The sequence below is a fragment of the Schistocerca piceifrons genome, chromosome 3 (genome assembly GCF_021461385.2).
Source record: "Schistocerca piceifrons isolate TAMUIC-IGC-003096 chromosome 3, iqSchPice1.1, whole genome shotgun sequence".
In the NCBI taxonomy this organism is placed as follows: Eukaryota; Metazoa; Arthropoda; class Insecta; order Orthoptera; family Acrididae; genus Schistocerca; species Schistocerca piceifrons.
Window position 1 is genome coordinate 254,981,734 of NC_060140.1, and position 24,036 is coordinate 255,005,769.

At 38.9% G+C, this 24,036-nt stretch overlaps 1 protein-coding gene across 1 annotated transcript in view; it reads left to right on the forward strand.

Annotated features, from left to right (window-relative positions):
* Positions 1 to 24,036, forward strand: part of LOC124788079 (glutathione hydrolase-like YwrD proenzyme) — a 152,321-nt gene that overhangs the window by 78,644 nt on the left and 49,641 nt on the right. The window contains exon 6 of the mRNA XM_047255175.1: positions 11,485 to 11,725. Within this exon, the coding sequence (XP_047111131.1) occupies positions 11,485 to 11,725 (241 nt within the window). The remainder of the gene's footprint in view (positions 1 to 11,484; positions 11,726 to 24,036) is intronic.

Below are 24,036 nucleotides of genomic sequence, written 5' to 3' on the forward strand. Positions count from 1 at the left end.
CATTCAGTTAGTTGTTAAAATTAGGCATACAATTAGATAATAACACTAAAATACACAAGTACAGTAGAGTTTTCTCTAAGTCAAATAGAGCTTTATTTGCCTCAGTGAAACATAGGAGGAAGTGTACAGAGAAACAACTGTAAATGGGGAGTTTTCAAAGTTTACGTCAATATTTAAATTCGAGGTTTGAAGAAATATTTCCTAAAGTTCTAAGAATAATTAAATCATGCAAAAATAGCAGCTGGGTAACCAATGGGATAAGGGAATCCTCTGAAACCCCCAAGCACCTTAGCTTAATGAAAAACTACCATAATGATTCAGCATTTCATAATTATCATACATACAGAAAGATCTATAGAAAAGTATTGTTAGTGGCTAAAAGGTACCAAAATGAAAAAAATTATAGAAACAGCTAATAATAAAATCAAAGCAGCACGGGAAATCACCAAACAAGAAACTAATAGGAGAAAATTAAAGCCAATAAACATGCAGCTTCAACACAATGATACCAAAATAAATGACCGCAAAAAACTAGCAAACTTTGCCACTCAGTATTTCAGCAACATAGCACCTCAACTACAACAGAAGTTCAACAAAACAAAGCATTTACAAGTGGTGAACAAAATACCACACACAATGATGCTACAACCAACCACAGCAGAAGTATACAATGATGTGAGTAACCTAAAATGCAAAAATTCAGCAAGCATAGATGAAATACCTGTGTGCTTACTGAAGGACTGCATAGACAACATCAAAGACTCTTTAGTGCACATAATCAATGAATCCTTCTCCACAGGTTGCTTCCCAGACATACTAAAGCATGCAAAAATCCTACCTATATATAAGAAAGGTAACCCAGAAATCACAGAAAATTACAGATAAATCTCATTACAGTCATCCTTTTCAAAAGTCATAGAGACCATAATGAAAAACTGGCTCATGGGGTGCTTAATGAAGTTCAATCTTCTGAGTAAAGAGCAATTTGGTTTCTGGGCTGGCAAAAGCACAAATTCAGCTGTAGCTCATTTCTCAAATGTTACTCTCAAAGCACTAGACAAAGGAGACCACATAACAGGGATCTTCCTTGATTTGACCAAAGTGTTTGACACAGTAGACCACACAATTTTGCTAAACAAACTAAATGCACTAGGAGTAAGAGGAGTAACAAACATGTGGTTTCATTCATACCTGCAAAACAGGGTCCAACAGATGGAGATCACCCAAACTAACTCCAATCATACCTTTCAAACCCAGAATACATCAATATAGGAGTCCCCCAAGGAAGTGTGCTGGGCCCAATCCTCTTTTTAATATACACAATGACTTTCCACAAAGTTCTGTAAATAATTCATCTGAATATTTTACAATTGCGACCCGCCCAGATAGCTGTGCACATTAGCACACTGATTCTGGGATGTGGGGAAACCTGCTGGCACCAAACTGAAACTGGTTGCAGATTAGAGGTGGGTTTTTAGGCAGTTTTCCACATCCATCTATATGACTACTAGGCTGGTACCAAGGTCCTCCATCAGTTACATTACTTTCAAACACTTCAAACATGTTCTCATGCCTTCACATGGAATGACACTACACTAGATGTAGACAAGTGGAATACAGAGATTGCTTCCCAGGGGGTGGGGAATTGGGGAAGTGGGGGTAGGGGTGATGACAGGAGAGGACTGGATAAATGATAAACAATTTGAAAGGTAGATTTGGATTATAAATTCACAGATTTTCTCTTAGAACACAGGTTTCATTCCAGCACTCAGTATAAATAACAAACAAAGACAAAGTTATCTACAGAAAGTCATGGTATCCTTTTCAGTAATGGAAAAATTATTAAGACTATAGCTATATTTTTAGCAATAGGTGGGTCTTTATTTGATGTTACACTTCACTCTTCCTGATATTGAAATGTAACGGCCTAGTGTGATACTATATGAAGAATCCAATCCTGAACACTAGTGAAGTATATGACTCCCACGTATTTATTAATGTGTATTTGAATAGTGAGATAACTTGTTGGTGTATCAGAGTGTGTATGGCAATAACTGTCCAAACTACTTTTGTTTGTGTTTAGGTAAATCAGCCATGACAGCATACAAACTATTCATGTTAGAATTAGTCTTAACAACAAACATTTATTCAAGATGCATTTTGATGATAAGCAAGACCTTCTGACTCACAAATTACAATAAATTAAGACTAGGCATGATATATCTCCATTTGCAAAGTAGTTCTCACAGTCTAAACTCATGGAGCACTGATAAACAAACAACCACCAATGCCAAACAAAGGGCACCTCTGGTAGCCAGCTCATGAACTCTTTATGGCAACAAAACACAACAGGTGACTTATTTGCTATGTCTGCCACCTAAAGAGAAGTGGAATCCCATCCATATATCTTGCCGGAAAGTGAACTTGACATCCCGAGTGCTTTCTTTTGTCGTAATGTGTCTCTATTTTGGATAGTATCATTCTTCTGTCAGTTTTGGATGATAATACTTGCATTTTAGGTTGAGGATGGTGTTGAGGTTCAAGAATTGGCAGCATATCTGGAAATAAGTATGTTAGTTTCACCCTGTTGATTGAGACAGTAGTAGTTTTACAATTCAGTGCAATATCCAGTGTTCGTTCTCTTTTATTCACCTGATTTGAGCCTGTGTATGGAGTCTGTAGAGAAGATTTGACAGCACCTGTATGCAACAAAAAATACATGTGCATTTGGAGGTCATAATGCATGGAGCTAAGTTCCATTCCATGTGTGGAGGCTTGATGTCAGCAAATGCTTTTAATGTGCTTTCTCAGGCAGCCAAAGTGCTTTGATGTAAATGAGCTTCCTCAATGATGTCTTAAGTCCATTATTGTAAATAGTGTAAAGGCCAAGTAAGAACAAAGGTAATGCATTTATCCAGCTGGTGGCATGACACATTAATGCAGCCTTTAAAGAATGGCACCAATGTTCAACCACGCCATTGTTTGCCGGGAGGTAACTAGTTGTCAGGTGATGGAGAGTACATCAGAATTTGCTGATTTGGTTAAATAACTCTCACTCAAATTGTTGGCCGTGGTTCCTAATAATGTGCAGTGGACAACTGAAGCAAGAAACCCAATCTGAAATGAAGGCAAAGGTTTGTGTGTCTGCCAATGTGTTTTTAACTGGTGTAGCTTCCAATCAGTGGGTAAAATGATCAGTGGTAGTCAACAGATAATGGATGGGAAAGAAGTAAGATTTGGTTTAATGTCTGTCAACATTGAGGTCATTAGAGACAGAACACAAGCTTGGAGTGTGTCGAGGACTTGGAAGGAAATCAGCATTTAGAGAAATCATGGAAAATCTAAATCTGGATGACTGGATGTGGGTTTGAACCATTGTCCTCCCAGATGTGAATTCAGTGTGCTAACCATTGTGCCACCTCACTTGGTAACAAGTAACATTGACCATTAGAAGGTGATAGTGGACCCACAACATCGGTGTGCACATGCATGAATCACTTTGTCAACCTGCGAATTCTTCAATGGCCACAAGCACATGGAAGGTTATTTTACTGCATTGACTGAAGACATGCATGAGCCCACTCATGACAATTCTTCTGTAAACAAGGCCAGACAAAATGTTTTCACACCAGGCAGATCAATTTCTCTAATGCCTAGGTGACATATGTTGTGAAGGCTGTTGAAAGTATGTCTGCAGAAAGCATGTGGCAGAACTGGGCAAGATCTTCCACTGGAAATGTCCCAATATAGTTTGTAATCAGAAGCAGGAATGTAGGAATGTTGGCAAGCTGTAATTGAAGGCTGGATGATGCATCATGCAATAGCTTCTGAAGTTCATTATTTGATTCCTGTTCCTTTCTGAGAGGAAAAAAATCAATAGGATTTGCCACACTATTGACCTGCAACAGACAGTCTGTGACCACATTTTTTACAGCAGAAACATTGTGGATATCAGTACTGAATTGGGCAATAAATTCCAGATGGTTGTACTACCAAGGAAAACACTTGTTGTTTTTGTTCTGTCTGAATGTTGTTCTATGCATTTGAAAATCTTCACCTGGCATTTCTAATGCTGTTCTGCTGTGGCTGAAAGAAATGAGGATATTGTCCAAGTAAGCAAAGCAGAATGACAGTCCTTACAGCATGGAGACAATGAATGTTTGCCATGTTTGCATTGTGCAAACCAAATGTCAAATAAAAACTTAGAATAAGCTGATCAGAGTGATTTGAACAGTCTTTGGTATGTCTTCATCCACTACAGGAATTTGTAAAAAAGTCTTTGTACAGCCCCATACACTTAACACAGTTGCACCACTGAGAGCATTATTGTAGTTCCTCAATAGAGAAACTGGATATCTGTCCAGATTTGACCTCATATTCAGCACACAGTAACCACCGAAAAGGTCACCATATGCCACCAGATGGATGGGTGAAGGCCAAGGACTACTAGACGGGTGAATAACATCTTCTGTAAGCATTGAGCTAAAGTCTGCCTTTGCGACCACTAGATGATCGGGATCTAAATGTACAGAACAGTATGAAACTAACAGGTCATTGGTAGTTTTGATAAAATGCACATTATTTTGACAGACCTCCCTTGACAATTTACATGATCAGGTTATGACAGTAACTATTTGAGCAACTTGTCTGTTTGAGCAACTTGTCATATCTGCTTTCTGGTGCCTGCCCTAGCTTTGTGCTGTGAATATCTACACTGTGTAAGAATCTAGCAGTAGAAAATCTGGTGACACTGTCGATGAGCCTTGTATTTGCTACATCAGGTAACAGATGGTACTACACCAGGAAGGTGGCTCTGGTTATAGCCTCAACGATGTATACAACAGTAAAATTCCAGATGAAAGCATGACACAGACCCAAGTCTATCTCAGTATGTTCCATACCATAAGCATCTACTGATGAGTTGTTTGTTGCACAAAGGCTTCCAATTATAGAGGAAAGTTCATGGATAAATGCAAAAATCTGAGTCAGTGTTCAAAATAATTTCCAGTCACTAGTATTGTTGGTTGCCTGCACTGTATGAGATTTGAAAAGCTGAAAACTTAAAAGTGTTACAAAGGGCAATAAGCACAGTTCTGATTACTGGAAAAAATTGTGCAAGAATCAATAAGAGTAGACCTCTAAGTGCATTATACATGATAGGCAGGTGAGATGATGGGGGAAAAAAGACTGGTCATAAAAAACACAGAAATTGACATAACTGTAAGCAAGGTAGGTGCCAAGAACCAATGCATATTGTAATGTTCATTCCCACCAGCGAAGTTCTAAGAATCTGGTTTCAGGAGAGAAAATCCAGATGGCATGTATGGTGAAACAGGCAACACAGTCGTGGTCGTCATGTTATAGAGTATGCTCTGCAACAGGATATTGTGTATTAACACTATATACCATCTGTCTATGGTCATTCATGCTAATTAATAATGTCATGGTATTCATACCACCATAGAAGGTAGAAAAGTATTTGCATAACAGCTGGTACACAACAAGTATTGTTTAACAGGTGGCTCTCCCTTTACTAGTACATGCTTTGCCAGATACAGGGCTGGTATAGGTGATGGTAGGATGGCACTTCAGAAAGGTCTTACAGTGAGAATGGCCATAGGAGTAGGAACCATAGGGTAGGGACATAGTTGCAGAAGGAGCATATGATCTGACAAGGACGTTGCACAGATTGAAGGAGCTATAAAAGGCTATTCTATGTGTGGTGGTGGGCAAAATGTCAGTTAGAATGGGCCTCATTTCAGGGCATGATTTTAGGAAGTCATAGTCTTGTTGAAGTAGCTGATTAATACTTGCAAAATCCAGATAATATTAAGTGAAAAGAGCTGTACTCCTAGGATTTTTTGGAGGGATCCGCAAACCAGGAGTGGAAATATGTTTTTGAATTATTCTGGTGGGATAGTTACATATGCATTTGCCTTGAATGTCAAGGTTGTATGGAGGAGGGAATGAAGGGGAGCATAGGACATGAAAAGGATGGCTGACATTTGTTGAAGATGCAGTCAACATCAAAAAAGTGACACGAGATGTGTATAAGGAGCATGTGAAATTTAATTAGGAGATTCCAAAAATTTCAACATGTCAGCATCAGCATGAGTACATATGGCAAAATATCATCAGTATATCTAATCCAAATCAAGGGCTAAAGCCTTATGAATCCTGGGAAAGCTATCACCAAGCTACCCATGAAAAGGTTGACATAGGAAGGAGCCATTCTGTTCAAAAGACCAGACCTATGGTCTGATGTACATCTGACCACAAAGATAAATTAATTGTGCATAAGTATAAAATTCATTATGTGAACAGGAAGGTTGTCATAAGGGTGAAATCAGTTAGTCATTGGTTCAGGTAATGCTCACCTGCAGACACAGCTTGTACATCGAGATGTCAGTATAGAGGGAGATAGCATCAACTGTGACAAGCAAGGTGTGTGTTGGAAGGGGGTCAGGCACATATTTCAGATGACTTAGGAAATGATTAGTGTCTTTAATATAGGCGGAGAGTGATTTTGTAATAGGTTGCAGGTGTTGATCAGTGGGTGTTTTTAAGTCAGCAGCTGTGTGACAGCCAGGGTAATTGGGTTTGTGGATCTTAGAAAGATGTTAAAAGGAAGGAATACACAGTTTGGGAGGGGTAAGATGTTCTGTGACTTGATGTGTTAGTCCTTGTGAGGGGCCTGAGTTTTAAAGGAGAGACTATAGGTCAACATGTCCCACAGGAGTGGGATCTTGTGTAAAATGCTGTATGTAGAAGCGTTGGAAAGCTGTCATAGACCCTCAGTTACCACAGTGGTAGATCCCTTATCAGCTGTGAGAATGGTGATGGAGTAATAAGATTTTAGCAAATGAAGTGCCTGTGATTCTGCAGAGGACATGTTAAGGTCTGTTGTAGGCAACTGAGAAAGAGTGGTGAACCAAGGCTGGATGCTAGGACTTCTTGGAAAGTTTGTAAGAGGTAGTGGTGGTGGATCAAGTTGGGATCTTGTTTCAACTGTTCAACACAGAATTCAGTGTTAGATTTGCTGTTGAAAATGTTTTGTGATTGGCTGCCAAGTGATACTTCCAGTTGACATTACATGTAAAGGAAAATAGGTTCTTAACCAAATCAATATGATTGAAGGCAGGTTTAGGTTTTAAAGTGAGACCCTTTTATAATATAGATAATTCAGGAGGGGGAGAAGGCCTTAAATGTGAGGTTGAGAATACTGTACCTTCTCTGTACCTTCTGGCTGGTCCTTGCAATCCTGAGTGTCAATGTTCTGGGAAGTAGTTGTGAAGGTTGGGGGATATTAAGAAAGTTGGCCAAGCTTGGTTTGCAGGAGAGGAGTGGTGGTTGATGGAGTGGCTGTTTTGGGAGCTGGAGTGTGACAAGGATGGAAAGACCACTGTTAAAGTAGTTTAGGAGAAGGTAGGATGGTTTTTGGAGGTGAAGTCTAGCTGTTGTTGTGGTTTGTAGATGTCCTAGATGACTTCCGAACTTAGACCTTTGTGAGATCCTCAAAGGGACAAACATGTTTCAAGAAAGAGAATTTGGGACCTAAATTTAGGTAGTACAAAAACATGTTTTCAAAAGGACCAAATATAATATATGATTAGATTCATTATGGGCTAAGAAGAGGGTTTACTGTATCAGAGATAGTAGGAGAAGTGAAAAAGAAGCAGAGAGGGGGAAAATAAGAGGAAAAAACGACAAGGAAGGCAGAAGATTGGAAAAATGAAGGAAAATAAAATGAAAATTGTGAGAACAGACAAAAATTAAGAAAGGTAATGACTGGTTGACAGGGGAGCAGAATATTTCTCAAGAAAACTGGAAAATATGATAAGAAAGTTTAAAAAAAATTGTGTCTGGCAAAGTTCATGAAAATGACAAAAGCTGAAAAACAGGGCAAACACAGACAAGAAGTCATCAAATAAAAATTAATCTGCTAGATTTTAGAAGTAAAATATGTAGGAAATGGCAGTAACAATCATCCAGGACAGTTTGAAACGCATAAAAATGTGAAAGAATTGCAAGTAACACTGTGAAACTTAATCTCAAAGCATTTCCAACTGCAAAATTGACATTCAACCCTGCCTTGTACAGTTTAAACCAAGAGTCCAACTTGATCCAACACCAGTACCTCATCACCTCTTACAAGCTTTCAAAGAATTCCTAACATCTAGCATTGCTTCACTCACTTTCTCACCCTGACATGTCCTCTGCAGATTTACAGGTGCTTCCTTCCCTAAAAAATTATGACTCTATCATCAGACGCCTAGCAGACAAGTGATCTACCACTGTGGTACTTGACAACAGGAGTATGTAAGAAAGGGCCTACACCAGCTTTCTGAAACTTCTACATATAGCATCTCCCACTGAGATCCCATTGCTGTGGTACAAACTAACATGTCACCTCTCCTTGAAACCTAAGATCCTTGACAAGGACTGACAGATAAATTGTAGAATTTCCTACACCATCCCAAATCACACACATCCACCTTTTACCTTCTTCCTAATATCCAGCCTTGCCATCTCGTAGTTGCTGGCTTCAAAGCACTCACTGAACATATATCTACCATGGTATATTAACATGTGTAACCTACAGTACAAGCACTCCTACATTAAAGACACGATGATTTCCTGAATCATCTTAAATCTGTACTCATCCCACTTGCAGCATGTATTCCCCATGTACAAGGATGCTACTGAACATTACCTCGGCCAGTACTCATCTGATTCCAAACCTATGACAACCTTCCTGCTCACCTTAATGACCCTGACACTTACGAACAACTACTTTACCTTTGAGGGCAGACATACATCATATCAGGGCTACTGCCTTGGGAACATGATGGCTCCTCTGTATGTCAACCTTCTCATGAGTGACTTGGAGTGAGCTTTCCTTTAGATGTTGGTTTACTTTAAATACACTGATGACATTTTGCCATATGGAATCTGAAGTATCTGCACTAGCAGAATAGAAATGTGGAAAACACAAGTCCAAAAACAATTTATTGGACTCACTAAAATGAAACAATAATAAAATCTCCAAAAGAACAACAGATTTGATCCCAACTGTGGATTGTCACAAATATAAAATAACAAATAATAATAGAAAAGACCCAACTCTTCACGGGGAGAGATCACAATAAAACAATTCTACAATATCAAGATGTTCATCGACTATATCAAGTCCATCTGTAAGAGATCAGCCAGCTAGAAGAGGTGTCTGGCTATGGCTGCCAGGTTGAGCTCTGTACACTTACAAGCAGTGTGTCGAACTGCCCTTTGTTGGCAGTGCGCCACCCTATTGGCGGAAGCCCATTTGGCGGAAGTATCTGCCGGAAATATTTGTGATCACATGCCTGGTGCATCAAAGTAGCTCTTGGGCTAGCTGCAACCTCTGGTAAACTGTTCTGCAGGCTATGTGAATGGACAGTGGCCCTGGTGGCCATTGGTGGAGATCTGGTGTTGTGTTGTGTTGTGGCCGCCAGTAAATATTTTTCTTGACGACACAGACAATGAGAGTTTTCCTGGTGAGTATATGCCCTGTGATACATGCATCCCATGTTGGTTGGACATGAAGTGGGATGCCAATGCAGTAGGCACTACTATGTATGAAGTGGGTGGCCAAAGCAGGCTCGTAGTGAGACTGATCTGTAAAAAATTTTGAAATTTCTATATAAATACTCCAAATTAAATTATACATGGTTCTTATTTGAATCTCATGCCACTTCTGTTGATACTGACCTAATTGTCATACAGGGTCATCTGCACACTTCTGTTCATATTAAACTTACAAATAAAAAACAATATTTACATTTTTGACTGCTGTCATTCTTTTCATGTCAAGTGCCCCACCCCTCCTGCCCATGCAGCCTTCGCATTCAAGGCAAACAAATTTGTTCAGCTGCAGACTCTTTTTAGACTCTTTATAGCAGTAAATCACCATTCTCACCTCAGCCTTCACTGTATGTAACTATCCCGGATTTCCTGGGCCATCACATCCATTCCTGGTTTTGTTGATCCCTGCATCCATTTTCCTATCCTATTGCTCCTACCCCTGTGACTGTCCCCCTGGAACACTTGCCAGATGCACTCTCCTACCACTACCTATACCAGTGCTGTAGCTGACAAAATACATACTATCAAAAGAAGAGCCACTTATGGAATGACACATGTTATGTACCAGCTGTTATGTAAGCACTCTTTAGCCTTCTACAGTGGTATGAATGCCACCAAGATATCAGTTAGGGTTAATGGGCATAGACAGAGGGTGTATAGTGGTAATACACAATATCTTGTTGCACAGTATGTTCTACAACATGATAGTTGTGATCTCAATGCCTGTTTCACTATACATGTCATTTGGATTCTCTTTCCTGACACCAGGTTCTCAGAACTCCATGGGTGGGAATGAGCATAACAATATGCATTTGGTTTTTGCCAGTCACCTGGCCTAAATTTATACCATCTGTGGCCTCAGAATTTCTTTTTGGTAACTACTCCTTTCTTTGCTCCCTTGCATAGTGTTTTTCAATAATCTGTGTCTTGCTCATTACTCTATCTTCCATCGTTAAGTTCGCAGGTTTTTCAGATCTCATCTAGTGCTGCCACCAACAATCAGTCTTTTCTTCTCATCCCATACAGTCTTTCCTGATCTGGATTTCTGAGTGACTTTTCCATAACTTCTTCACTCTCTAAAGTTTGCCAGCCCTTATCCTTCATCCTTCTTCATTTCTCTTTAACTCTTCTGCCAGAAGAATGTAGCACTGGCTCAAAAATCTTGTGCATTTCATATCTTTGATGTATGTTTTCTTCTATGATCACTTGGTGAGTAAATTTGTTATCTATCTATTTTATTTTATATTTTAACACATTGATTGTTGTCATTCATATATTTTCCTTCCAGCATAACAAGAAAATGAGTACATTTAAATTACCGAGTGAGGTGGCACAGTGGTTAGCACGTTGGACTTGGATTTGGGAGGAAAATAGTTCAAGCCTGCATCCGGCCATCCTGATTTAGGTTTTCTATGATTTCCAAAATCACTTCAGGCAAGTGGCAGGATGGTTCCTTTGCCAGGGCATGGCCAACTTCCTTCCATAATCTGATGGGACCAATGACCTTGCTGTTTGGTCCCCTGCCCCAAATCAACCAGCCAACCAAGCAAGCAACAGTTAAATTTTTCTCACTACTCTTCTCATAAACTCTACTTTATATTTACAAGCTTCCCTTACTCACTTCTTTCATCCATCCCTTTCTACAGCTTGTAAAAGTATTTCCATTCAAACTCAAGATATTTTCTGGATTATCCATGTATTCTAACAGTATGTGTAGATTTTCTTATGGAGCAATTTAAAAATAGTAAACTGATGCCAAAGGAGAGAAAATAAATTAAAATAAAAAAACTAAAAATCTTTGATAGGTCATAGACAATTCCTGTCGATAGATGCTTTTAAATAATTTATCTATTTTGTTCACAGGTTCTTGCACAGGAAGGAAAGACAAGCTTTTATACAGGTCATATAGGACAAGCTATAGTTGCTGAAGTTCAAAGACTTGGAGGTTATTTAGCACTGGATGATCTCAAAGATCACACAAGTACTGAAGTGCAGCCCATTTCTGTAGATTACAAGGATTACACTGTTTGGGAAATACCACCTAATGGTCTTGGTATCACAACATTAATGGCACTGAATATTTTAGAAGGTTACGATATTCAAGGTAATAAAATAGTAAAACTAAGTTGTGCACTATAGTGACAGTTTATTGTTACAAACTAACTTCATTTTTTTGGTCCTATTGTTAAAACTAACTATAATCGATGGTATTCCTGGAAATCTTAAAGAAGATTTTTGAAACTCCCTGGCAAATTAAAACTGTGTGCTGGACTGTAACTGTAACCTGGACTCTTTATCTTTTGCAGGCAAATGCTCTAGGACAGTTGCTCAGAGGAAATGGCTGCAGATAGGATTCAAATACAGTGTGGGCTTGTAAATAACATATTGATATTCTGAAATTGTATGGTTATAATTTCTTATGAGAATTACATGGTGAGGGTAAGGGGGGAGGGGGAGGAGGGAAGAATAGATAGCTAAATAGCTCTAGTGGCCCCAAAGCCATCTTGTTGGAGGAAATGAACAGTAGGTGGTTCGATCCATTGGAGACTGAGACCTTATTTCTGCAGATTCCTTCTAAAACAAAGCAGCAAACTTGAGAGCAATGGTTTCATAGCAAAAGTTCTCAAAACTTCACAAACTTTGAACATAACTTTGCCATACAATGGTTAAAACTATGTGACAATGTAGAAAAATAGTGCAAACATATGACAGAAATATTCAAAGTAAAAGCAGATTATAAAATATAGATAAAGGCATAAAAGAATGACCTGAGGCTGAAAATGGCTTATCAGTCAGTTTTGGGAGAATTTGGGGGGGGGGGGGGGGGGAGGGGGATGGCAAAGAAAAGGCACCAGCTGTTTGGCTGGTGTTGTTTGACAAAAGCCAGATGTCCACAATGTACGGGCTATTGCTCATAGTAAGCAGCCCAGTGGAGGAGAAGTTCTCTCCAGAGCAATGGTACTATCAAACTAACAGTGTCACATAATTCACTCAGGGGAATGGAATATGTAAAAATCACACCTTACTGTGACAAAAGACAAAAGAATATAGAACTGGCCATGTTATGAAAGCAAAATGGGAACATAGTATGGTCAAGCTAAAACACTAGATGTTTGCTTATGATACAGCCCATAAGGTATCGAATCATGGGGATGTCAGTGAACAAGAAACAATACATGTATGCAACACTTAAGCAAAATTTCTAGCTAAACATGGGACTGATGTATTGGGAATACACGACACAATCACCAGTATGGCTCAACAATAGACTGAAACAGAAAATACTGGCATATACTCCCACCTAAGATTTAAGATGAAATCTGTTCTTAATCCCTAGATCATAAATTGTGCAGAGGGAAAGAACATTGTAACAGGAACTCATCAGCTGCTGTGTAACAGTTTCACTCTGCATTAGGTTTTTGGCTGAATGAAGTTTTGTTGAATCCACTACATATTGCTACCTTTATTCTTGGTGAAGCAGTCAAAATGAACCCAAATCTTCTGATGAGGGAGCTGTAATTTGACATTGACAACTGCTGTAAAACAAAAGTATACAGAATGGTCTATCCCAGAGACACATAAATTTATCAGTTCTGCCTAGTTTTATGGTGGTTTGTTGTAACATAACATAATTTCCTACTTAATATAGTGATATCCTAACATTCTTTCATCATGGCTGCAACGTTCTGTTGAACTGTCTTCCAAAGAAACTTTCATTTTTTAACCAGGTGTTTCATCTTGTAGCAGCTTACCAATTTTGAAAGAGAAATGCATTTTGCAATGAAAAACGTCCTCATAGAGACTCAAACCTGTGGTTTCATGTGCCCTGGTGTTTTTTGATGAAATCGCATTTGACAGTAGATGATCCCAGTCTCTAGACTCCGAGATGGTAGTAATAAATGAATGGTAACTGCTTTCACAACTGTCTCAGTGGTCATGTGTTCAATCAGTATCATAACAAAGTAATAAAAGAAATGATCAGTGGTAGACAAAAATATCTGTTATTTTTGGCTGTAATGGGGAATCATCCAGCTATATCAAGTGCTGTGATTTAAAAAGATCCTGCTGCCACAGGTAGGGTTCGAAGAGGTATATTTGGTCTTTGTCCTTGCACTCTCTTAATGCAAGAGAGACAGTTTTGAACATAATCCTCTATATCCTCGTTTTGTTATGTTTTTTGCATCATGATATATGTGCATGCTATCATGACATTGTTGCAGTATGTGCTTGCGATAGTCTTCAGAACTACTGTCTGTTCTCCAAGATTCGTTTTTGAAACATCATCTCTTGTAATAAAATAGGGAGATGTAGCCAATTTCTTACCCCTGGCATCAGAGTCTTGTGCCTTTCTTAATTCCTCCATATGAACATCATTTACTGTAGTATCTTAATTGTCCTATTCAAGGCACCTGCATCCTGATTTAATTTGCTCGGCCTGTCTTTGACTATGAACTCATATTCTTCAGTTTCAATGCCCGCCTAACAAGTCTGCTACTGGTATCTTTTAAATGTAATAGCTGTCATAACGCAGCATACACAGTAATAACCATAGGTTGTTGTACATATAACTAGTACTGACAGTAATGAGTGCCAAAAACAAGCACCAGAAGTTCCTTCTCTGTGGTACTACAGTTTTGTTCAGTTTGATACAGTTGACACAATGCATAACCAACTGATTTTTCTTCATCATTTGTATGCACAGGGCAGGGGCATGCACAGGAACTCTGGGTAAAGTCTGACCATGCACTGGAAAGATACGTACACAGTAGAATAGTTTGTAATGGGAGGGAATCTCCATGGTATACAGTCACTGTAAAGAAACTTCTAAAGAAACTGAGATTACTGCATAATAGATGTAAACCACAGTGTAGAGCTATAGACAGACAGATGCTGTGTAAAACACATTTGGGTGTTAAGAGAGCATTGCATGATGCCTTCAGTGACTACTGCAGCAGAATATTGTCAAGTTACCTTTCACTGAAACCAAAGCAATTCTAGTCATATGTAAAGCCTGTTAGTGGCACCAAAGTTAGTGTCCAGTCTCTAGTTAATGGGAAAGGAACTGAAATTGAGGGTAGTAAAGTAAATGCTGAAATGCTTAACTCTGTTTTCAAATGTTCATTTACAAAGGGAAACCCAGGATAACTGCCCCAATTTAATCCTCATACCACTGAAAAGATGAATGAAATAAGTACAGTGGAACCTCCAGAATCTTACTCATAGTGAAAAACATTCATTAAGTGAAACAGTTTACCCCATATAAATTAATGTAAAATATGATAATGGATTCCATGCAGAAAAATCATTACAAGTTTGATCTCGTTCATGCCATTTATTGAAAGAAAATTATACATGCAGTATTATGTACTTTATTATTCATGATACACAACTAATTCTTTTTTATTACAAAGCTATCTATAGTCATTTGATGCTGCTGTCACTTGAACACTTGGTGGAAATGCAACACAGCATTATTGTCAAATAAATTTATAGTGAGCATAGCCACTGCTTTATTGGGCTGATGATTTTCAATGTAAGATGCAACCAATTCCCATGCTTTCAGCATTTTTCTTATTGCACTAGAAGATTGCTGCTTTGCTGTTAACACCACCACTCCCTCCTCTTCCTCCTCCGAAGAACTCCTCTCCACAGCTTCCTGCCCTGAAACACACTGCAACTCCATAAGCTCTTCAGTGGTCATTTCTTGGCTGTGATCTTCCACAAGCTCCTCAATATCATTGTTATCCACTTCTAGTCCCATGCTCTTGGCCAAAGACACAATCTCATTGACTACAGGCTCCACAGGTACTGACTCAAATGCCTCAGAGTCACATTTGACAATGCACTCTGGCCAAAGCTTTTTCCAAGCAGTGGTGAGAGTTCTCTTAGTAACCACTTCCCATGCCTTTTTGGTCATCTTAACACAGACAACAATGTTGAAGTGATATTTCTGACACTCTAAAAGAGTGAGATTGGTAGATTCTGTCAGCTCAGAGCAATGCTTGGAGAATGCTTTAGTACAGAGCTTCTTAAAGTTAGAAATAATCTGCTGCTGCATAGACTGGAGTAATAGAGTAGTGTTTGGGAGGCAGAAATTGGATCTTAACAAATTGAAATTCTTCAAGGAGTGGTCTTGTAGACCTGGAAAATGGGCAGGAGAGTTGCCCATAACAAGCAAGACATGGAGAGGCAGATTAATCTCAAGCAAATATATTTTCTGTGAAGGAAAAAACACTTCATTGATCCAATCACAAAAAAGATCAAGTGTCACCCAAGCCTTGTTTTTGGACCTCCACATCACATTTAACCTGCTCCTCTGGACTTTACACTTCCTGAAGGCTCATGGGGTTTCTGTATGGCAGACATGCAACAGTTTAATTTTCAAATCACAGCTTGGATTGGCACCAAATAACAGTGTGAGAAGGTCTTTCTTTGGCTTGTGACTGGGCAATGCATTCTCCTCTGCTGTTATAAAGGTATGCTTTGACACCTTTTTCCAGAATACACATGTCTTATCACAATTAAAAACCTGTGGTGGCAGATAACTCAGAACCTATGAGCATCTTGAAGTTGCTGATGAAGTTCTCGGCTGCCTTTTTGTTGGAGCTGGCTGCTTCATCATGCCTCTCAATGCTATGGATGCCAGTTCTTCTCTTAAACTTCTTGAACCACCCACAGCTTCCCTTAAAATCTTCTTTGGCCACTGATGATCCTGGCATCTTCTTAACAAGATTGACGAAACTCATTCTCTCTCACCTTCTTACAAATGATGTTGTCATTAATAGTGTCACCTGCCAATTACTTTTCATTCTACCATATAAGGAGCAACCTGTTGACATCATTCAGAATATGAAACTGTTATTTAGATACTCTACTTACTCCCCTTGAAGCGTCCATCTCCCTAATCTTGTCCTTGTTCTTGAGGATGGTGCAAATAGTTGATGCAGACTGGTTGTACGTGCATGTTAACTCAGTAACACTCACACTACATTCACATTTTTCAAATATTATACATTTTATTTCTAAGGTCATTTTCTTTCTCTTATGGTCATCTTCTTGTGGCTTTATCTTTGGGGTCATTTCTATGAAAGTCATTAAAATTTGCACACAAAAAACACTGTGCAAACACAAGTTGAGAAATGAAATGTTGTGTGGCTAGGGCCTCCTGTTGGGTACACTGGTCACTTGTTGCAAGTCTTTTGAGCTGATGCCACTTTGGCAACTTGCGTGTTGATGGGGATGATATGATGATGAAGACAAGAAAACACCCAGTCCCTGAGTGGAGAAAATTTCCAACCCAGCCAGGAACTGAACCCGGGTCCCTTTGCACAGCATTTGGTCTCACTGACCACTCAGCTATCGAGGCAGACACAAGTTGAGAAAAATGGATGACTTTTTGGTGCACTAGGATGGTAGCAGGAAAAGCGCTAAACCCAGAATGCAGTACATACTAAAGGCACTGTTCACGTGTTGCTGCTGACAACAAAAGGTTGTGGACTATCACTATAGATGAAACTGAGGACTGAAAGAAGGTTGAATTACTCCTGCTTCTAGAAAATTTGAAACAGTTTCCTCTACAGCATACTCCAAGCAATAATGTTTGTGATATGGTTTCTGTGTTATAGGTCTACCATCACCCATAGAAATCTCAGAGTACATTACGGAGGTTCCTGAGAGTTGGTTTTTTTTTTCCAGACAAGTCACAAATTCAGGTACAATGGAATATAGCACATACTGACTGGCATGACATGGATGTTCAAATCTTTTCCTTTTGTTTTTTAAATTCTACTTTCAAAGGTATGGTAACTGAGATGGAATTTATGAAAGCCACTCTTTCACAGGGTTGTTCATCTGCATCTACACCATACTCTGTAAGCCACAAAATGGTGCACAGTGGAGGGTACTTCTGGTACCACTAACTAATCCCCCCTCTCCCATCACACTAACAAATGGTGCATGGGAAATGGGAAGAATGAGTGTCAGTAAGCCTTTGTATTAGCTCTAACTTCTCAACTTTTCTCATCATTGTCTTTTTGCAAGGTGTATGTGGGAGGAGTAATGTATTGTCTGACTCTTCCCAGAAAGCACTCTCTTGAAAGTTTGATAGTAAACCTCTCCATTATGCACAATGCATCTCTTGCAGCATCTGCCACTGGAGTTTGTTGACCATCTCCGTAACACTCTCATGCAGACTAAACGATCTTGTGACAATATGTGCTGCTCCTCATCGGATCTCCCTTACCTCTTCTATGCCTTCTACTTGCTAGAGATCCCAGACTGATGAACAATATTCAAGAAACAGATGAACAAGTGCCTTGTAAGCCACTTCCTTTGTGGGTGAGTTACATTTCCTGAAGATTCTACCTATTAATTCCAGTCTAGCATTTGATTTTGCTGCTATTTGTTTCACATGTTCATTCCACTTAAGGTCACTCTACATATTTTATGGTACATATTGTTTCCAGCAATTTGTCATCAGTAGTATGGTTGTACAGCAGTTGATTTCTTTTCCTATGTATGTTCTATATGTTACACTTATTTATGTTCAGGGTCAACTGCCAGAGTCTGCACCACTTATCAGTCCTCTGCAGGTCATTCTGCAGATCGATAGAGTCTTCTGGTATTGCTACATCCTTCTAGACAACAGTGTCATCTGTGAACAGTTTTAATTTTTCTGATGCTTTCTACTAGGTCATTTATATACATTGTAAACAGAAATGGTCCTATCACACTTCTTTGGGGTACTCTGGAAAGTACCTTTACATCTGTCAATTTCGTTCCATTACAAGTGACATGCTGAGTTCTGTCTGTAAGGAAGTCTTGTATTCAGTCACAAATCTGGTCCAATACTCTGTAAGCTCATTTTTTTTCACTAAATGGCAGTGTAGGATAGTGTCAAATGCCTTCCTAAGCACTGTTGTCTACAACACTATGCACCTCATGGAGGAACAGAGCAAGCTGAGTTTCACAAGAGCTCTGTTTGTGGAACTCATGTTGATTTTTATAGAGGAGATTTTCAGTCTCCAGAAACATCATAATACTGAGCACAAAATATAATTCTACAACAAATTGATGTCAATCATATAACCCTATAATTATGTGCATCTGCCCTCTTACCCTCCTTGAAAATGGGAATGACCTACACTTGTTTTTCCTGTCACTAAGATCTTTCCCCAGAGAGCCTAAATTACTTAGTGACATTGCTGAGCCCTTCGCTTGGCTTAGCAATAGTAGTTGCCTGGTATTCACTACTCAGGGAGATCTGTACTGCTCAGACAACCCCCTCACATTAGTACTCCCTAGGATAAGGACTTTCTTGAGCTTGTTAACCACCTAACTACTGTCCTTGTCTTATCAGTGTGTTCCTGAACTCTTTGGGTTCTCTGCACACTTTTGTCTACACTCCTGAGAAGTGAAGCTGTTGGAGGTATCTGGACTGAAGATAGCAGAGCTTTTGGAACTCATGCCTGGTCTGGCTGGTTTGATCACAGTCAAGTTATCTACCCCATTACTAACTTTCAAACAATGGAAAATCCAGGATGGAATTTACTAATTACTAACGTTGCTGCTGCCAGCCTCAGCCCTCAGCCATACTAATTCTTCCTTTGCTAGTAGAAGATGAACTTTAAGTTTTGTAATCGGCCACTCTTTTTTCATAACCATGAAGCAATATGTACAGCTATTACAGTGCCAAAGCCTAGACATATCTCTATCCACGTTGGTAGCTTCACAGCATCCAGCATGGAAAAAGCATGTGCTGTTTTCACACTTGGAGGGAGTAATTTTTCTGCATTGCCAGTTTTATTTTGAAATAACAACTTTATTTTTTTATTTGGAGATTATATTATTTTTCCCTGTCAGCCATTATCAAGCTACACCATAGTAACATATTTGTAATTAATATAACATGACGCATTCCACCCATCAATGTGAAGGAAGCAACATGTGTTGGTATCCCTAACAAGGATTTCACACAGCCACAGTAGTTAAGGGTACAAACATCTCAGATCATAAATCCATATGTGAAAAGGAAAAGATGTGGCCCTTATGTGGGTTTTGTCACAGTGCTATCATACAACACATTAAATTATTAGTGCAACTATTTAAAATTAAAACACAAATTGTGTGGTCAGCACCTAAAATCAGATCTTGATAAGATTTCAAAGTGGTGCAAAGACTGGCAATTTGCTTTTAAACTAGTAATAAATAAAAATAGCAACCAAAATTTTACTGAACTGCCAAAAAGTAACACTAGTAGGAATTATGACACTTTCAAGTCATTGACCACCAAATTTGAAGATTAAACAATGGAAAATACAGGATGGAATGTGACAATATTATGAAAAGGATAGTTGCTACTCACCAATAGCAGACATACTGAGTCACAGAAAAGCATAACAAAAAGATTATCGGAAAGTTAGCTTTTAGCCAAAAGACCTTTGTCAGTTTGATGATTACTTCCTCTCAGTGACAGAAGACATTAATCCATCCATAAACAATCAAATTCAGTTGCATTATATTTACTGTTACATACACTGCCTGTGTCTTAGAGAAAGCTTTTGACAATGTTGACGGGATTACTCTTTTTCAAATTCTGAAGGTGGCAGGGGTAAAATACAGGGAGCGAAAGGCTATTTACAATTTGTACAGAAACCAGATGACAGTTATAAGAATTGAGGGACATGAAAGGGAAGCAGTGGTTGGGATATTGAGCAAGCAGTAAAGGAAACAAAAGAAAAATTTGGAGTAGGAATTAAAATCCATGGAGAACAAATTAAAACTTTGAGGTTCGTCGATGACATTGTAATTGTGTCAGAGACAGCAAAGGGCCTGGAAGAGCAGCTGAACGGAATAGACACGGTCTTGAAAGGAGGATATAAGATGAACATCAACAAAAGCAAAATGAGAATAATGGAATTTAGTCGAATTAAATTGGGTGATGCTGTGGGAATTAGATTAGGAAATGAGACGCTTAAAGTAGTAAATGAGTTTTGCTATTTGGGAAGCAAAATAACTGATGATGGTCGAAGTAGAGAGGATATAAAATGTAGATTGGCAATGGCAAGGAAAGCATTTCTGAAGATGAGAAATTTGTTAACATCGAGTATAGATTTAAGTGTCAGGAAGTCGTTTCTGAAAGTATTTGTATGGAGTGTAGCCATGTATGGAAGTGAAACGTGGATGACAAATAGTTTAGACAAGAAGAGAATAGAAGCTTTCGAAATGTGGTGCTACAGAAGAATGCTGAAGATTAGATGGGTAGATGAGGAGGTATTGAATATAATTGGAGAGAAGAGAAATTTGTGGCAGCACAACTTGACTAGAAGAAGGGATTGGTTGGTAGGGCATATTCTGAGACATCAAGGGCTCACCAATTTGGTATTGGAGGGCAGCGTGGAGGTTAAAAATCATAGAGGGAGACCAAGAGATGAATACACTAAACAGATTCAGAAGGATGTAGTTTGCAGTAGGTGCTGGGAGATGAAGAAGCTTGCACAGGATAGAATAGCATGGAGAGCTGCATCAAACCAGTCTCTGGACTGAAGACCACAACAACAACAGCAACACTGCCTGCACCACTAACAGACATTTGTTTAAAAAATACAGTCCCTAAGGGGCTTGCTAAATTTGTCAGTTCGAAAAATAGTAGAAATTCTGTTCCGTTGTTAAGTGCCGGCATGCCAGTCAAAAACATTAGAGCAGAGAGGGCTGTGAAGAAGACGTCAGTCAATTGCACACTGAAAGACCACTCTCCAGGCATGATGGCAGTACTGACTGGCCATGGCCCTGTTTGACAGAAGCATCAAGACCAGTGACCTGGATAGAAGCATCCACAATATTACTTCACTTGTATTGGGATCATTATATTGAAAGACTTTGATTATATTGCATGTCACCCTTTGCTTATGACACATCATTGTAAATTCGCAAAGTTAAGTATTGTCATTTATTTTATTGTAATAAAAACTCATTAATATGATTTGACTAAATTGTTGTCTAGTAATCTGAGAAAGCAAGTTTCCTAGGAGCCCCATATTTGAAGAATAGGCAGGATACAACAAATTCTACTAGGTATGATGGTGTTTCTACCAGAATATTAAAATCTTTAGCTTACTTGATTGGATTACCCTTAATCTATCTTTGTGATCAACCAATGATGCAGGCTGTATTATGAACTTTTCTATAAAACTGGAGATAAGCAAATCACCTCTAATTACAGATTATTTCAATCCTTCCATTTTTCTCAAAAGTGTTTGAGAAAGTGGCCTATGATACAATACCGACTCATTCAAATGAGCAAAAATGGTTAACTGCCTCTCAGTTTTTCTAAAGGCATTGCCACAGAGAATGTGATACAATACCTTACAAATAGTGTCTTCACAAACCTAAACAAGAAAAATTATCATGCTGGTGTATTCTGTAGTGCCATCATTAATTTTGGTCATTACTGTAAGAAAAGCAACTCCATTGCAACAGTATGTTCGGCAAGCAGGCAGGTGTAGAGATGCTGGTATATGATTTCATAAATGAACCTGTTTACCTACCACCAGGTGAGCTGGGCTGAGCCATGCACTCTCAGCAACATCATAGAAACTACAAATCAGCTTGAGGGGTGTTTCCACATGATTATTCCGTGAAGGCGTTGACCTCTACATGCCTGGAAGCAACATATCAGCACAACAAATGTGCCATTAACCACTATAAATACCCTCTGGTTCTAGTACAGTTATACACAGTCCAGCAGCATCTTTCACAATGACAGGGCCATGCAAGTCTCCACTGCATTATGGGCCAACGAACAGCTGACCTCAGTCTGTGCAGCCATCTCCTCCAGACTAATTCATGGGGTTGATTCCACAACTGTGGACTTGAAGCAGTACAGTGGACAAGCCATTTCCATACTCTAGAGCAGTATCTGAACTCCTGCCCTGGAGGGCATTGGTTCATGGCCAGGATGGTACCACCAACAATCACCTGCACCAGATCAAGCTTCTCTTCCAGTAGCAGTGGGACTTTACTAGAATCCTGGTGGATGTTTGTGTCACTGGCATTCCTTGCTCATAGCCATGCATTGCAAGTGGGCCATGCATGGCTGAGTGAGCAAATAATGCCATCAGTATGGGATATGGACATCACCCACCCCAAACACAATAAGTGGCAGACCATGTCCGTGGCATCATAACAATTCAGTCATCATAAAAAATGAATAAAGAATGTTTACATTGCAGTCAAGTTTCTCTGGCCACCACTGACCACCACTACTGCCTCGACATCCCACCGCTCTACCTCCTATGAATTGCTCATGTGGGGATCATGACGATAAGATTGGAATGATTACTGAATGCACAAAGGCATTCAGACAGTCATTCTCCCCATGCTCCATACATGAACGAAACAGGAAGAAACCCTAATAACTGGCACAATGGGTTATATCCTCTGCTATACACCTCACAGTGATTTGCAGAGGATAGATGTAGATGTAAATGTAGATATGTAATCATAGTAAAAGGACAGAAATAATTTTAAGGCTGACTTGGCCCTCTTCTGTAGTGTTCAGAGTTAAGTTACGAATTCTGGTGCAAAGGTATTCAGCAGCTCATATCAACCAATAAAATGAGAATCATAACCACATCAAAAGGAAATTATAAATGTACCTCATTAGCCACTCTTTTTTAAATCTGAATTCAAGGAATGAAAAGTTATGTTAACTACAAGGAAAGTAGCTGCACAATGTAAAGTATCGCTACAATGTAGCATAATGTGTAGGTAACTACTTTCTTTGAGAAGTACCAAAGTTATCAACTAAATATTAAACTACCAATAGGAGGAGAACAATAGCTATTTATATAAATGGGGAGATAGTAGCTTTTTCCGAAGCACCATGAAGTGCAAGGCAGAGGATACTTTCCCATGTATCAGTTATTAGGAAGTCTTTCCATTCCATTCATTTGCTGTGTTGGCTCAAATAGTACTTGATTACAAAATTAGTGAAAAGTTCTTAAAGCTGTCACTTTCTCTAAATATTTATAGATTTAGGTAGATTAGATAGATTTTATAGATTTGAAATGCTACGAATAACAAGGTATTATATGACAGTATTAACCTGTTGATGATTCAAGTATTTCATTTGTACCAAGGTTATGTAACTATAATTATGTTGCATTTGTAAAAAATATTTTAAAGAACATAATCAACAATGACATATGATAGGCATGCCCTATGCTAGGTAAATTAACACTCAGTTGGTACACAGAGGAAAGGGCAGAGGAAGCAAATTAAAATAAGGAGGGAGATGTGATACTGTGAATAGAATTTGACAATGCACTGAAAAACTTAAGATGAAGCAAAGTAGACAATATTTCCTCAGAATTAATAAGAACTTTGGGATAATGGACAACCAACCATGTAAAAACT